We start from the raw sequence: 17,711 nt of genomic DNA on the forward strand, positions 1-17,711 counted from the left end.
TTTTTGATATTGTAGCTCTGTGGTATAATTTAAGGTCTGGTATTGTGATGTTTCCTGCTTCATTTTTCTTGCTAAGGATTGGTTTGGCTATTCTGGGCATCTTGCTTTTTCCAAATGAATGTCATGACTGATTATTTCTATTCCTATACAAAATGTTACTGGGATTTTAATAGGAACTGCATTCAATCTGTGTAGCACTTGTGGTAGTGTGGCCATTTTGACAATGTTAATTCTGCCTATCGAAGATCATGGAAGATCTTTCCATCTCCTAAGGTCTTCTTCTATTTTATTCTTTAGGATTCTGTGTTTTCATTGTAGAAGTCTTTTGTTTGATTGATTCCCAAATATTTTTTGAGGCTACTGTGAATGAGTAGTTTTCCTAATTTCTTTTTCAGGCAATTCATCACTGATGTATAGGAATGCAATTGAATTATATGTGTTGATTTTACATTCTGCTACTTTGCTAAATTCATTTATGAGTTCTAGAAGGTTTCTTGTGGAGATTTTTGTTTTTTCTAAATATAGAATCATGTCATCAGCAAATAAGGATAGTTTGAGTCCTTCTTTTTCTCTTCATGTCTCTTTAATTTCTTTCTTCTGTATACCTGCTGTGGCTAGAGTTTCAAGATGATGTTGAATAAGAAGTGGTGACACAGGGCATCCTTATCTTGTACCAGTATTTCAAGAGAATATGCTTTCAATCTTTCCATTTAGGATGATGTTGGCATTGAGTTTAGCATATTTAGCTTTTACAATATATGTTTCTTATATCCCTGGTTCTTCTAGAATTTTGAACATGAATGCTTGCTGTACTTTATCAAAGTTTTTTCTGCATCTATTGAGATAGTATGATTCTTGTCTCTAAGTCAATTGATGTGATGTATTGCATTTATTGATTTCCATTACGTTGAACCAAACTTACATCTTATAGATGAACCCCTCTTGATTGTAGGGCACTAGATTTTTTAAATGGTTTTATATGCAGTTTTCCAAAATTTTATTAAGAATTTTTGCACCTAAGTTCATCAGGGATATTAATCTGAGGTTTCTTTTCTTGATGTGTCTTCGTCTGGTTTTGGTATCAGGGTGATACCAGCTTTGTAGATTGAGTTTGAAAAGGTTCCCTCCTCTTCTATTGCATGGTATGAATTGAGGAGTGTTGGTGTTAGTTCTTCTTTGAAAGTCTCATAGAATTTGCTGAGTCCTATGAGAACTCAAAGATGTTAATCAGATATGATTTGTATTTTCGGTCATTTTGGTTTATTTTTGGCTTTTAATTTGAATTAGTTTCTCCTTCCCTCACTTTACTTGTTTCTCACTTATATTTTTTATTTCTCCTTCAATAAATATTTTGAGTATGTTTTGTAAGGCAGTCTTTCTAGTCTTGGGAATTTTTTTAACTTATGTTTGTCATGAAAGGTTTTTATTTAAGCATCAATTCTAAGATTTTATTTTGCTGGGTATTGTATTCTTGGCTAGCATCCACTTTCTTTCAGAGCTCAGCATATACTATTCCAAGACGTACTAGTTTTCAGGGTCTTGGTTGAGAAAATGGCTGAGATCCAGATTCATTTCCCTCTAAATGTGACACGTCATTTTTCTCTGAAAGCCTTTAAAATTCTATCCTTATTTTATATGGTAGGCATTTTCATAATAATGTGCCTTGGTGTGGGTCTGTTTTAATTTTGCATATTTGAGGTCCTATAAGCCTCCTATATTTGATAGTGCTCTTAATACATTAGGTTTGGGAAATTTTCTGATATTATTCCATTGAAAAATTGTGCATTCCTTTGGTTTAAATCTCTGTGCCTTCATGTATCCTGATAAATCTTTAATTTGGTTTTTTCATGTTATCTCATGTTTCTTGGAAATTCTACTCACATACCTTATAACATCTTCCCTGCATGGTCAGCTTTATTTTCAAAATTATATATTTTGTCTTCATGGCCAGAATGGATATTTTAATGTCTTAATATCTTTCTTAACCTGAAACAGAAATGCAAGCCTGAAGCTGAGTTTGGAAACCCTAGGAGACATAATACCCCAAACCACATGGTCATCGTGAGAGTGGACCAGGGATGACAGCCTCATGTTTTAGGGAGAGGACCCTCAGAGCCACTGGGAATGCATGGGAGGTGTCAGTAACCACTCACCCCAGAGGAGAGACATTACAATATGTGGAATAGGATTGAGCTAATTTGAACATGGGTTTTAAAAAATGAGAATATGGGTATAGTCCACCTGACTGGGAGCCGTGAGATCCTCACATGAGTGTGTCCAGGGACTGGAGAAAAGTTTTGTGTTCTACTCTCCCCCAGTCTCTATTATCCAGCAGAGACCAAAGTAAAAGTAAGTGACATGTTCCACTGGGGAAGCCACAGTTCTGCATTCCCAAGTGGCATGTTGTCACCTTCTTCAGATGCTAAAATTAAAGGCCTACAGAGAGGGAGTTAAAGACGTCCTTATCTTAAAACGGGGCAGGATCAGCTCAGGTCTCCTGACTCCCCATGCCACCTGCCCAGGTAAGTGCTTTTCTATTCCTAAGGTACAGCACCAGTGTGTGAGTGGGCTTCTGTGATTGTGATGAAGAATTAAAATAGTCAAATTGTATGTTAGGTTCTTTAGTAGCTCTGAATCATGTCCTCAGCTGTACCCACACTCAACATCTCAGAGGGCTGTTTTCTCTAGACTGCAAAGGGAAATTCTCTTCTTCCTACAGTTAGCCCTCTACTTTGGTGACTCATGAATATTGTTGATTTTTTAATAATAAGTGATGATCTCAAGTAAATCATTTCAGGTTCTCACCTATTTCTCAGATGCAGTGAGTTTAATGTGTGGCTCTATCAGATCTCAAAGTTCATGTTACTGAGTTGTCTTGCTATCTTCTGCTACAATCTTACTAGTTCATAGTAATATTCACCAAAGAAGAGAATTTTATTTTACAGGCTTGATTTTCATGCTCTTGTCTCCATAAATCAGTTCAAAATATTTTTTTCAGCATTTAGTTTTACTACCTGAGATAATGAGAGGGAAAGTTATACACCCTGAAGTACTTTTCAGTTAATCGGAATGAAATGATGTTCTCTGTTCAGATCATGGACTTGAGCAGAGAGTTGAGCCTCACATTCCTACAAAACATCAAATAGCATTGTCTTATGCTGACGTAATTTGTCTAGTTTTGATCTCACAAAAGTAAACCCTTCATGCTCTAGGAAACATCAAAAAAATATTTTGAACTGATTTATGGAGACAAGAGAATGAAACTCAAGCCTGTAAAATAAAATTCTCTTCCTTGTTGAATATTACTGTGCACTAGTAAGGCTGAAGCAGAAAATAGTAAGACAACTCAGTTTTATGAACATTGAGATCTGATAGAGCCAAACATTAAACTCTCTGCCATCTGAGAAATACATGAGAACCTGTAGTGATTTACTTAAGATAATCATTTCTTATTAAAAAAAAACAATATTCATGAGTCACCAAAGTAAATGCTAAATCCAGTGCCAGGGGGTTCAAGCCGGAGCAGGGACCAGGGGCTGCAGTTGCTTACTATTAAAACCAAGTGGTGAGAGTAGCATCGGATTACCCCTTCCTGGCTGCCAAAGGTCCCACAATATCCTCTCTACAGGACATCAGGGAGAACAGAGATGTTAGTGGAGAAGTCATGGTGAACCTATGCCCTTTCTGTAGGTAATGCACATCACTAAATGAAAACATACATCCCAGTGGTGACATGACACGTGTGACTGTGTTCACCTTGCACCCAAGAAAACAGATATGTCCCCCCTCCCTGCAGCCTGTGTCTCTCCACACACAGCTGTGACTGCCCAAGCTGGTGTGGGGCTCTGCCGAGAGCCTCCTCCTCATCCACTGCTGTCATTGCACAAGGCCGGGCTGCTCCGACTTTGTTATTGATCACTAGTGTCTGGCCCATTTGTTAAGATAGATCAATAGATGATAGATAGTAGAGAGATAGATAGACAGACAGACAGACAGACAGACAGATATCAGAGTTGTCCAGGATTTGGACAGTGGCAGGATGCAAAATGTTTAAGTGAAGGCTTCCCTGGTCAGGAGAGGAGAGGAGTCACCGCTGTGCCACCTCTCCATCAGCTCTAAGGGACCCTAGGGATGATTTCTTAAAGAAACAAACCCCCATTCACACTTTTTTCTCCACTTAGGTTTCATCCTCTAATCTGCCCTCTTAAGTTTTTCTTGTTCCTCCCATGGTGAGCTCTTCAGATGAGACCTGGTTCTCAACTTCTTTTCCACATTATTTTTCTCTGATGTATGTCATTGTGTTCAGATCCTCCAGTCTGAGGATGGCTTGTTTCCTCCAGGGTTCCAGTCATGACCTGGGGCTCGGCCCATCAGGGCAGCCAGGAGCTGCTGCAGCCCCTCTCTCCCCAGAGCTCTGTTTGAGGAGGGCATCCTGGGCCATCCTGATGAGGGACAGGCCCTGTGTCTGCACCCCGATTTCCTAGACTGAGTGGTCCTGGCAGGTGTGAGTGGGGTGAGGCACAGCCGGAAGGGGACAGGCTCAGAGGAATTTTTTTTAACTTGCTTTTATGAAATGTCCACATGTTTCAGGATGTTTTCTAACAAAACTGATGAATTAGCATAGAAGTAGCAACATTGCATTCTTTATAAGACATCTACCTGTGAACCATGGAGGGCGCTGGGGCTCTCACTGATACACACGAGTGTGACCTGCACAGTGTGCACACAACCAGCTGCTTCTCTACCAGCTGTGTCCTGGGGCTGCAGGGAGCTAATGCCTGTGACAGGGGACCTGTGACAGCATCCGACTCTGCCACTTCCTTTCAACAGCATTGAGGGGACAGGAGATAAGGTTTCCAGCTCTAACTAGGAACTTTCTCCTATAGAAAAGAGTTTTCCACTGGCTTTCAGGTAAAGCTCCTCTGAAAACACAGTTCCCTTCCCTCCTCAATCCGTCCCTCCTTCCCATGACAGTGCGGGCAGGGCTGTGTCCCCTGGGCCATGCTGAAACCCAGTCCTGAGCCCTACATCCACAGAGAACTCCAATACGCTATCCCTCCTGGTTTTCTGATGCTGTACATTTCATTTTCTTAAACCAAATTAAAGAAATTTTGTATTTCATAACATGATAGAAGGGAATCCTAGTTATTTCATTTTCTATGATTTTTTTTAAAAAAAAATCTTCAAATTTTATATATCCAGTTTATGTTATTTTAAGGGACTTTGGGGATCAAAATGTGCATTTCTTCAAATACACATCTAGAAACAGGCATTTCTATAATTAGCTACACAGAAGTCAGACAAACCATGTAGCGCTGTGCCTACTAATCACCATCTGTGACTTTTAAAATATGGAGACTCCTAGACCACTATATTAGCATTTTTTCTTTTGTTTTCTTGAGCACACCAAGGGAGCAAATCTTACTTCGCTGAAGATGTGAATGGAGAAATATATATATATACTTTTTAAAATAATTTAATCATTTGGAAGAGCTGTAATTTTCCTAATATGATTACTTAAATTTTAATTTTAGACAATGGCTCTTCCTGAAAGATTTCAAAGCAATTATTTAACTAGTATTAAAAGACTTAAATTGTCTGGACTCTGACATTTTTGCTCACTCTTAAACTGATTTTCGTCCAACTATAATTTTCTAGGTAGCTGTGAAAATAACTTATACTCTTGCCCTCTTCTTTTTCAAATGATAAAATGAGGCAAAAAAGAGTCTCAGTGTAAACATTAAAACTGAAAAAAAGTAAATACCTTTTCTCTATAGGAAAATATTTCATAGGGATGTCATTAACAAATTGTCTGGTATAATTTTTTCTCTCCCTTCTCTGGAGAACTATCATTCCTAACTAAGAGAAGATATGAAAACTTGCTCTCTATAGAAACTCCTCTCTCAGCATGAGATTGGATTCCCATCTTCTAATTAAAACACTGAAAATTATGACCCCCAAACGTACTGACATTGTACCGGAGGTAGTGGCACAAACCTGTAATCCCAGCATTTTGGGAGGCCGAGGCAGGAGGATTACTGATTAGAGGCCAGCCTCAGCAACACAACAAAGCCCTAAGCAATTTAGTGAGACCCTGACTCAAAATAACAAAGTAAAAAAGACTGGAATATGGCTCAGTGGATAAGCACCCTTGGGTGCAATCCCCGGTACAAAAAGAAAGTATTTAAATTGTGATTATTTTTCACCCTTTTTCCATGTGCCAAAGAATGGACAGAAAAGAAATTTTAGAATATGATCCTGCTAATCACTGATGGTTCTGCTCACTTAGATGTGGTTTTTCTGGTGTAACTGAATATATGTAAAATAATTTAAGTGGTTAAGCAAACTTGGGTTCAATCTCTGGTACCAAAATATATATATTAATCAATAAATGCAAGAAGTCGGTTTCAGAGCCAACATTTTGATATTTTGATATCTGGTCTGTAAGCTGGTGACGAACAACCCAGAATAGAAGACACTGGAAGGACAGAGCTGTAGGAGGCTGTCCCCTTGACACTCCCCTTGAGAGTTCTCTGTGGACGTCCCTGCAATCTGCCGCACTGGAGTCCCCTTCAAATGCCACGTACTCAGCTTTTGATCAGGTGGCTGCACGTGCCCAGGCAGATCCATGGTGGCCCTGGCCATGATGCTGTGCCTGAGTGCTGAGAGGTCTGGGGAGGGGGTGCCAAGGGACCCACATGTTTTGAAGCGGGCAGTCTTGGGGGTCGGGATGTAGAAGCTGGTGATGATGGTGAGGAGGAGTTGATTGACCTTCCTTTTATTCTAAGGCACTGACCATCTGCTTCTTCTCCCCAGGAAAAAAGATGACCCAGAGCAGCACACTTTACATTTTTCTTGCTGTAAGAAATGCCTTTTGTTTCCAAATTGTCATCGGGATCACAGCCAACGTCTTCCTGCTCCTCTTCCACGTCCTCACGTTCCTTCTCCAGCGCAGGACCAGGCCCACGGACGTGGCCATCGCTCACCTGGCCCTGATTCACCTGCTGATGCTCATAATCAGGGCGCACCTGGACCTAGGCATTTTGGGGGTCCACGACTTTTGGAACGACTTCACATGTAAAGCCGTCATCTACCTGTACAGGCTGATGAGGAGCCTGTCGGTCAGCACCACCTGCCTGCTGAGTGTCCTGCAGGCCACCACCCTCAGCCCCAGAAGCTCCTATCTGGCCAAGTCCAAGCACACGTCCCCACAGTGCAGTGCGTGGACCTTGCTCACTCTCTGGGTGTTCAACGTGTTCTTCAATGTCCGCGTCTTGGTCTCCATGGGAGGCCCCTCCAATGACACAGCAGCTTTCCGGTTTGTCTCTGAGTCCTGCACTGTCGCCCCCACGGGTCACCACTTCAGGACCTTCTTCTCCCTGGTAGGAATACTCCGGGACATCTTCCTTATGGGGCTCATGGCCCTCTCCAGTGGGTACATGGTGGCCCTCCTGTGCAGGCATAAGAGGCAGTGCCAGCACCTCCACAGCACCAGCCTGTCCCCAAGAGCCTCCCCGGAACTGAGGGCCACCAGGACCATCCTGCTGCTCATGGGACTCTTTGTGCTCATGTACTTTGTGGACTGTGTGTTCTCCTCCTCTTCGGGACAGATGCACAGGGAGGATCCCACTCGCCTGGGGGTCCAGATGCTGGTGGGTAATGGCTATGCTACCCTTAGTGCCTTGATACTCATCTGTGCTGAAAAACGAATCATCAATTTCTTCCAATCCACACTGGGGAAGGAGAGGCAATGTTTACACAGTGCCAGATAACCCCTCCTTTTCTCACCTCCCACTTTACTTCTGAATTTCCACAAATGTGTTTGGGAGGCTGAGGCCGGAGGATTGCAAGTTGGAGGCCAGCCTCAGCAACTTAGCAAGGCCCAAAGCAACTCAGTGAGACCCTGTCTCTAAATAAAATAGAAAAAGGGCTGGGGACGGGGCTCTCTGTGGTAAAGTGGCCCTGGATTCAATCCCTGGTATGAAAATTTTACAAAAGACTAAATCCCCGATTTAGTATGCATGACCTTACTATGCATCACCAAAGCAGATATCATTCACTGTCCATGGTATACAAAGTGTGCTCACTCTTGGCTGGAAAAATTCATGTTGGAAGAACTGTTTTGCTTCATCATGGCAAGAGAAAAATATATGCATAAGTACAACTCTGTGTGCCTGACGATAATTAGTGTTTTGATTCTTTCATCAGAGCAACAAACACCAACTAAGATCATCAATTCCCTCTATGTTAACTCCCCAAGTTTTTCAAATCACCACTGTCCCTTTTTCCTCCACGTATTTCTTTTCATTCACATTTTCATATATCAATTTTTTCAATATAATTTTATTTGCCTCTGAACAACAAGCCCATAGTGAGAGTAGGTAATCAGGAGTCAGAGTACAGGAGAGAGCTCAGGTGTCTTAGAAACACAGATCTCATTTACATCCCAGGTCTTTTTCTGTGGGCCTTGCAACCTCAAACTAGTGGCCTCTTTCAGCCTCATTGGAAGGCTTCAGAGATTAGCCTGGTGCCTGCACGAGGATGATATGCAAATGCATGAAGCAAGCCACAGGAAAAAATTAGAGTAACAGCTAACTTCTGTGTGCACACACATTACGTGTATATATTAACTCTTAGTAGCCATAGTGAGGCTCTGAAGGTATTAGTATTACTGTCCCCTCTTTACATGAAGGAAACGAAGACCCAGATCAATGAAGTCAGTGAATTGCAGAGAAATAGGTGGAGGAAGTCAGGATTTGATTGACAGCCAGGCCGCAGGTCCTGGGCATCAGCCCTTAGCCAATGGTATTTCTGACAGAACAGTGACGTCATGTTAAAGTGGCACACAGGTATCACAGCAATTCCTACAGACAGCTGGGGACGGAAATGCCAACCCCCATCCTGCATCTGTCTAGCTCAAAAATGCAGCTGGATGACAGGTGGCCATGTGTTTGGACCTAGGGTGACACAACCTTAACCAAAGAAGTCAGGATGCTGGATGGAACCCCCAAAGGTCAACGTGAAAGCTGTTCAGTGGTGTAATTGGTCAACCCCTGGAGGAGACCCAAGCCATCCCCTTCCTTCTGAAATAGCATGTGGAGATTTTAGCTGCACTTCTGGGGCTGCTGTGGGGACTCCCAAGGACACGGGTCCCAAAAGGAGGAGGAGACTGCTATTTCTCCTGACTCCTGAAAAGTTTACTTTAACCAAGGGAAGAAAGTATTGGGTGGATTTCTTTTTGTCTTCCTCAATATTAGCTACAAATTCTATATAGTAGATGATATTCACATATTGGGTTTTTTTTTTGAGATGGAATCTTGCTGTGTTATAGAGGCTGGTCTTGAACTCCTGAGCTGAAGTGATCCTCATGCCTCAGCCTCCTGAGTAGCTGGAACCACAGCTCCCCAGTGCTGTTTCCAGCTCAAAGCATCAGATTAGTGCTGAGGCTACAATGTTGTCTGTCTTTTCTTATTGATTTTTTTAAAATAAATGACAGCAGAATGCTTTACAATTCTTATCACACATATACAGCACAATTTCTCATATCTCTGGTTTCATATAAAGTATGTTGACACCAATTCGTGTCTTCATACGTCGGCTTTGGATTAGCAAGGATGGTGGAATGTGCTGTCTGTCTTTTGAGCAGTTAATTCTAACATAAGTTCAACAGACTGTGACACCATCAGGATGTGGGCAAAACTGTCACTATCTATAAAGAAAGAAAGTGTAAGCGTCTGCATCTGGATCTTGTGTGACGGGGACAGTATTTACCCTAGGGACAAGTTAAGATCTTTAAAGAAAAAAACAGCCACAACTCTCTTCCACATAGTGTTGGAAATCCTGGGCTGCCCCCAAGGAATCAAGCACGTGTTTGGAAGTAGCCAGGCAAGGTGAGCTTGGCGTCTGCAGAAGGGTGTGCCACCGAACCCACCTGGCAGGAAACTTGCATGCCAGCCTCATGTGCTCCTGGGCAGAGAGCCCACCTGTGTCCACCCCAACCCAGCACTGCCCCCACTCTGATAGGAGGAGCTCAGGCTAACCCCCCATGCAACTGGCTAATTTTGACACTGGGGAGGGCAAATGCAAAAGCTATTGTTAAACTGCACATGACTGGACCTTACACCCCAGTGATGTCTGAATCTTGTGTTCTGAAGATGGACCCCCCGACTTTATATGTCACACAAGTCCTACATTTTTTTTCTGTTTAGACCTATTGGTCTTCTTTTCACTTTGGCTCTTGCACCCTTTCTCAATACCAGGCACCCGAGACATCTTAACGTTTTGAGGTGGAAATGGCCCATGGTTAAGGGTTCTTTCCTTCTGAGCAGTTTGGTTCGCCTTCGTGGTGATCAGGAGCACCTGGTGAGGGCCTTTCCATCTCCGGTGAAGCTTGTCTCCTTCTCAGGTCTTGACTAAAACCCAGTACCAGGCTGGATGTGAGTCGTGAACTCCAGAGCAGGCGTCGGGGCAGCAGCTCATCATGGTCAAACCAGCCAACGAACCAAAAAAATAGATCAAGTGCACCTGTGCAGGAGGTGAGGCACACCTGTAGGTCTCAAGTTGACCCAGAAGACACTTGTGACTCAGACAGAGCTTTCTGTGTCATTTATCAGGTATTTCTATGTAAAAATCCATCCTGTGTACCCTCCCAGTTTCACTTACTTTGAAAATGATTGACACAAATGTACATCTCAAGAAACAATAAAAGGATGATTGTCTCATCTGTTAAATGCCCATGTACGGCTGTGTTTTGGTCATACTATCCTGCCAGGTGGCTAAGACCAGGATATCCATGGTAACAAGAAGGAGGAGAGTCACAACTTAAATGAGAAAAGAAAATCAACTGATAGCAAAATGGACCTTTTCCTGCTCTATGGTTAGAGCCAGCAGGGGTTTATCAGGGATCAATGTCAGGAGTCTGTGAGAAGCTCTGGCTCCTTAAGCTTTTCCTTGACCAGTTGCGCCACCTGCCAGGACGGGTCAGGGTCTTGCTGACCACAGGTGGTTTCCTGTGGTAGCAGGAACAGGGCTGTTTCCGTCTCCAGTGACATTTCTTTTTGCAGCATGTGCACTGGTTGGCTTCCTGTTTTCTAGGGTCCTTTTAGTCCCTGTGATTGGGCGGTCAGGTGACTCACTGGAGTGGTAGGGAACTTAAAGGATCCCGTTGTTCCCTGAATCTTGCCTGACCTGAGAGGCCAAGGAACAACATATTGCTTTTCTGTTCTTAACTTTGGTCTCCAGGTTTTGGTTTCAAACCTCTAGCTGGGGAGATCCACCAGTCTTGAAGTAGGAGCACTGGTGTTAACCTCCGTGTCTATAATGTTACAGTGACCCCTTCGGTTTAAGTGGGGTCACTGTTGGTGCTGGAAGTCGGCTTTAGATTCTGTCTGTCGGTTCTGTAGTGATGGCTTATTGTCTCAGCCTCACTCACGTTGGTTTATTAGTAGTAGTGCCTCCTCCAGACACCAACAGGTGACAGTTACAAAGTTGTGCAGGGAAAATACAAAATGAAATAAACATGAGCTAAAACGAATTCAGTTTGTATAAGAACTTGAACCAAAAGCCTATTTTTATCCCAAACTTTACTTAGTGGTGTATTATATCCCTGTTTATTTTGAGATCACAGTCAACTTTACAACACAAAAAAAATCTCTTTTGAACATTTTTAGTGTGCTTCATTCTGGCCTGTGTCGGAGCTGTCCTAACATGGAGTAGGGTTAGCTGGGGCTCTTGACAGATTTTAGGAAAAGTGCTTTATTTCTGAAGTTGATCTTTGCCTTTTACTTAAATATCACTTTATAAAATTCTGACATTTCCTGAATCTATCTGAAAATCAGTGAACATAATACAGTTTTTCATCTGAAACAGGAACCAATGAGAAAGACTAGGATGGCTCTCAATATACACAAATTAGATTCTCCTTGTTACCTTCCAAAAATGCATTTAAATCCTCATCCTAGTATAAAGAGTTAACACAAAATTTTATATGTATATATTCATATGTATAAAACTTATGTAACATGAAATCATACATATAACATATATATATATATATTTATATTTATATTTATAACTTAGATCACCTTTATCTATCTAGTTACAAAATATTAAATGAATAATTACCAACCAAATTGATTGTCTCTGTATAAATCTGAAGCTGACGACTGCTACAGACAATTTTATTTTGGAGAGCTCCAACATGGTACAAATGTTCTAAGCTCCACATTTTAAAAGGCTTGTACACTTGAGCACCATGAATACTTCTCATATACAGAGAAGCCAGTAATGATTCGGTTCACAGTTACACAGATGCCCTTATTAGTTAAGTTTATTAACTAAGTTTAAATTCTCTCTCTTTTGTGTGAGTGTGTGTGTGTGTGTGTAGAAATTTATTTTTTATATATTTTTTAAAATAAATAATAAAGCATGAGACATCCATATATAGTCTCCCAGAAGGAGAGAATACACAGAGAATGGCTACAAGAATATTCTAGAAAATAATGACTAAAAGCTTTGCAAATTAGGCAAAAGCTGAAGGGATCCCAAATAAGACCAATCAATGAAATCCACAGCCAAGAACATCATAACTGAACTTCTGATAATAAAAGCAGAGAAATTTTTTTAAAAAATCTTGAAATCAGACAGAGATAAATGAACACCCTTGAAATTATAGTGGGTTTCTCCTCAGAAATCAAGGAGGTGGAAGTAAACATTCACAACACTTTTCAACTTCTGAAAGAAAATAACTCCTTTTTTCTATATAAATTTGTTTTGCTTTACTTATCTTTGTGTGGTGCTGAGGATTGAACCCAGGGCCTCACATGTGCCAGGCAAGTGCTCTACACTGAGCTCCAGCCCCAGCCCAAAAACTCCTTTTTTTAAATTTTTTTTTTTTTTTAGTTTTCAACTGGTCTTTTTATTTATTTATTTATTCATTCATTCATTTATTCATTTATTTCTATGATAAAAGAAGGAACGTTGGAGTATCCAAAAATAAAAAGGAACAATAGAAGATTGATATTTTCATTTACTTAGATAAAACAGATTATCTTCATGAGGTTTTTGTATAACATTTTAGGATTTAAAAAAAACACCATTAACAATGATATTTAAAAGCAGACAAGGGTAAGAAGACCTAGACAGATGTTCAGGTTTCTTCCATTCAATCACGTTAGTAATATATGGATACTGGTAGACTGCGACGAGTCACGTATTTTATAATGTAACCCTCAGAGCTAACTCTGTGAAAATGATACAAACAGAAAAATTCTTAAAGTGTACATGAATAGACTCCTAAAACATGTCTAAGTTTTGTTTGTTTGTTTGTTTGGTGCTGGGATTGAACCCAGGGCACTCAACCACTGAGCCCCATCCCCAGCCCTATTTTTGTGTTTTATTTAGAGACAGGGTCTCACTTACCACTTACCACCTTGCTTTTGCAGAGGCTGTGTTTGAACTCGGAATCCTCCTGCCTCAGCCTCCCCCAGGAATTCAAGTAAAAAGATATAAAGGACGTGTCCATCTTTACAGGAGAAGGGTTTCACAACTAATGTATGTTGAAAATAAAAAGATGAAAAAATATTTTTATATACTTTTTTTCAGTTGCAGACAGACACAAGATCTTTATTTATTTGTTTGTACGTGGTGCTGAAGATCAAACCCAGAGCATCACGTATCATGCAAAGGCAAGTGCTCTACCACTGAGCTACAACCCCGGCCCCGAGAAAATATTTTTTAAGAAACTAAATTTAAAGTTTTCTATTAAAACTTAGAGCCTGGCACGGTGGCCCACACCTATAATCCCAGCAGCTAGGGAGGCTGAGGCAGGAGGATCGCACTTTGGAGGCCAGCCTCAGCAACAGCAAGGCACTAAGCAACTCAGTGAGACCCTGTCTCTCAATAAAACACAAAAATAGGGCTGGGGACGGGGCTCAGTGGTCAAGTGCCCCTGAATTCAATCCCCAGCACCGAACAATCAAACAAACAAAACTTAGGCAAGGCTGACACAACTCTCAGATGTATACATAAGAGTTGTTTATTTAACCACCTATGAAGTAATTATTGAAAAGACTTTAGGGCTGGGGTTGTGGCTCGGTGATAGAGCACTTGCCTCGAATGTGTGAGGCACTGGGTTCAATTCTTAGCAACACACATAAATAAATAAATGAATAAATAAATAAATTGGTCCATCAACAACTAAAAAATTAACTTAAAAAAATAAAAATAAGAAAAGACTTTAAAAGCGGCACAGAACCTAATCCCTAAGTAATAAAACCTTACTGACACAAGAAATTATCTTGACAGATAAAAGCAGATCAATATTTTAAAGAGCCCTTGTCTCTAAACATAGAGAATTAGCATATTAAAGGTTAATCTTACTTAAAAAAAAAAAACCTGAGTAACTTTGTGCTGATTATAGGCAGCTTAATCACATACACGAACCTTTTGAGATTTACCGTCCACAAACCTCTTGCAACTTACATCGACATTCTACATCTTGTTCACATACCTAGTTTTGTCCTCTCTCTCATCTTGGAATTCAGCGTGAGAAGATCACTTTACCATTCAGAAATGGGATCTCTCCCCTCCCATCCTGCAGGTTGACTTTAATTCTTTTGGAAAAATATCAAGAATTGTAGAGCCGGTCACATGGCCGCTCCTTTCCTAGGCTGCTGAGGAACCTCCGTGGTGATTTCCGTAATGGTCTCACACATTTCAAATCCCATCAGCAGTGGGCGATTCATTCCCCCTGCACCCTTGCCAGGTACTTGTTATCACTTATAGTCTTGATCCCTCCTAAGAGGGATGAGATGGAATCTCAATGTAGTTTTGAACTTGCGTTTTCCTGATTGCTACACTTTTGAATATTTTTTCATGTATTGCTGACGGTTTGAATTTCTTCTTTTTGAGAAATGTCCGATTAGTCCATTTGCCCGTTGCTTGGTTGGATTTTTTCCTGGACCCTTGGATTCTGGATTTTGACCTTCTGTTGGAAGATTAACTTGCAAAGACTTTCTTCTTTTTTAACGAGAACCATCCCGTATATGAAGACGTGGTATTTTTTTTTCCTGAATGTTAGAAGTCTTCCTGGGGAAGTCATTGCCTGTACTGACATAATGGAGTGTTGGCCTTATGCTTTCAAAGTGTCCTGGTCTGATTCCTGGGTCTTTGATCCACTTGGAGTTGACTTTTATGCAAGGTGACACATGGGGACCAGTTCCGGTTCCCTTCTTCTCCACGTGAATTCTAAATTTCTGTCTTTTTTCTCCAAGCTGTGGTTTGGGAACCTTGGTCAATCACTGAGGACTGTATTTGTCCCTGAGTCTTCTACCCTAGGACCTTGGTCCCTGTCGGCTCCTAGGCCAGTCCCATGCTGTTTGGGTTGCTGTGTGGTGCAGTTTGAAGACCCATGTTTGGAGGCTGTCTGCACTGCTCTTTCTGATGAGAACTGCTCGGCCTCTTTTGGGGTCTTTTATTTTTCCATACAAATTCTAGGATCACTTTGTACTAGTCCTGTGAGCCATGTCACTGGTTATAACTGTTGATTTTTAAATTGACTTTTCAATTTCACTCACATCTTGAAAACCTCAGCTGGGAGTGTGCAAATCCTGGATACAAAACTCACACTACATCAAGGGGGGGGACCCGGGAGGAGGGTGCCCCCATGCACTGCAGGGAAAGGACCCTCAGAGCCACTGGGAACTCACGGGAGGTGACAGGAATGTCCCCCTCCACAGTAGGGACATCACACACCATTGCATCCTAAGACCAAACCAGGGACATTGGTACTGGGTCAGTGGGACCTGGCTGGTCAGTTGTCATGGCGACTCCAGATATCAGCTATCTCCAGGGAAGGCAGAGAAAAGTTTTGGTCACTGATCTCTCCAGGTGACTGTCACCCAGCAGGGGATAAAGTGAAGCTGAGACACAGGTGGAATGTGCCACCAGGGACTCCATCTTCACATCTCCTCAGTGGCCTCTTGTCACCTTTCTGCGGTCCCTGAAATTGCAGGCCCCCAGAGAGATGAACTAAACACGTCCTTTACTTAAAGCCACGTAGGTTCTTCTCAGGTCACCCGGTCCCCTCCGTGTCTGTCTGGGTAAGTGCTGTTGTGCCCTGTGAATGCACAAGGAGTGGGGAGGGGGCTTCCAGGAAGTGACTGGGAGGGGACAAATTGGGTCCGCCAGACTTGGTGGCCCCAGGATAGCCACCCTGCAGTGACAGGCATCCACAGTCAGAGGACTGTTTTCTTTAGAATAGAAATAGAATGTTTGTTCTCTGCATTTTTAATTTGGAGGTGGGGGGTACCAGGAATTGAACCCAGGGTCCCTCAGCCCCTGAGCCCCGTCCCCTGCCCTATTTTGTATTTTATTTAGAGACGGGGTCTCCCTGAGTTGCTCAGGGTCTCACTGTTGCTGAAGCTGGGTTTGAACTTGTGATCCTCCTGCCTCAGCCCCCCGAGCCACTGGAATTACAGGGGTGCACCGCCAACTTGCCTGGATGGTATATTTAAATTTGATAACTCAGAAATAATTCATTGCTTTTTAACCCTAAGGAATAATTTCTCATTATTTTCAGAATTTAAAGACTTTGCTAGACTTGTACTCCTACGTTACCAAGGATTTATGTTACCTAAGAATTTTAAACATAAACCTTATTGATGCAGGTCATCAGGTAAGGGATAAGTCTCGGTTTCAGATTTTAAAAACATGCTCAGCTTTTCTTCTCTCATCCTCAGAATCCAAACAGAATGGTTATATGATTTCTATAGCTCAAAAAATTGCAAAACATGATCTCAGATTATTTAGAAGGAAATGCACTGTTTGTTCAAAACTCCATCTCAGCTGGGTGTGGTGGTGCAGGCCGGGTATCCCAGCAGCTCAGGAGGCTGAGGTAGGAGGATGCCAAGTTGGAGGCCAGCCTCATCAACTTAGTGAGGTTCTAAGCAACTCAGCGAGACCCTGTCTCTAAATAAAATACAAAAAGGGCTGGGGACGGGGCTCAGGGGTTAAGCATCCCTGGGTTCTATCCCTGGTACGAACACACACACACACACACACACACACACACACACACACAAATTCTCACCAAGGGTAGACAGCAACCTGGCAGCCTTACATCCCTGAAAAGCAGCTACCCCTATTTTTGCCCCTACCCCAGTTCATCAGGAATAGCCACCATCCGTGGACCCCAAGCCCTCTCCAGGGTTTTTCTCCCCCTATTCCTGGGGCTCCCTTATTCCAGAACAGCTCTGCACACAGCCCTGACATCTGCCTGGCGATGGTCCTGCCCTCCCTGGTGAATCCACCATTTCTCCCCAGTGCTCTTCCTAGTGTTCCTCCTCGACTTGCACCATAAGGTAGAGCTCGGAGCCCACAGTCCCAAAGCCTCCTGCTCCTCTACCCTGTTCTGGGTACTTCCTCACTGGATGAGAGGGAGCCACACACTCATGAACCAACCAGGACCCATCTCGCCTCCCACATCCCTTCTGTCCATTTTATTTTGCAAACCTTTCCCCATTGTATTCACCAATAGAATTCTAGGCTGATGGTAACTGCTACCTCACGTATGTTTTTTATTGGTCCTTTTTATTTACACAGGACAGTAGACTCTGTTGTGATATCTTCATCCAAGCATGGCATATCTCTTATTCTAATTAGGACCCTAGTCCAGTGGACATACACAGCGGTGAGATTTGGGGTGGGGGGGG

The 17,711-nt window shown here is 42.2% G+C and overlaps 1 protein-coding gene across 1 annotated transcript; it reads left to right on the forward strand.

Moving 5' to 3' along the window:
• The first annotated feature begins 6,824 nt into the window (after nucleotides 1-6,824).
• Nucleotides 6,825-7,772, forward strand: LOC143385707 (vomeronasal type-1 receptor 90-like). Its single transcript, XM_076841271.1, has one exon. It carries the CDS (start codon nucleotides 6,825-6,827, stop codon nucleotides 7,770-7,772), a length of 948 nt encoding a protein of 315 aa, XP_076697386.1.
• Nucleotides 7,773-17,711: the final 9,939 nt, after the last annotated feature.

This window comes from Callospermophilus lateralis, chromosome 20, assembly GCF_048772815.1.
Source record: "Callospermophilus lateralis isolate mCalLat2 chromosome 20, mCalLat2.hap1, whole genome shotgun sequence".
NCBI classification, from domain to species: domain Eukaryota; kingdom Metazoa; phylum Chordata; class Mammalia; order Rodentia; family Sciuridae; genus Callospermophilus; species Callospermophilus lateralis.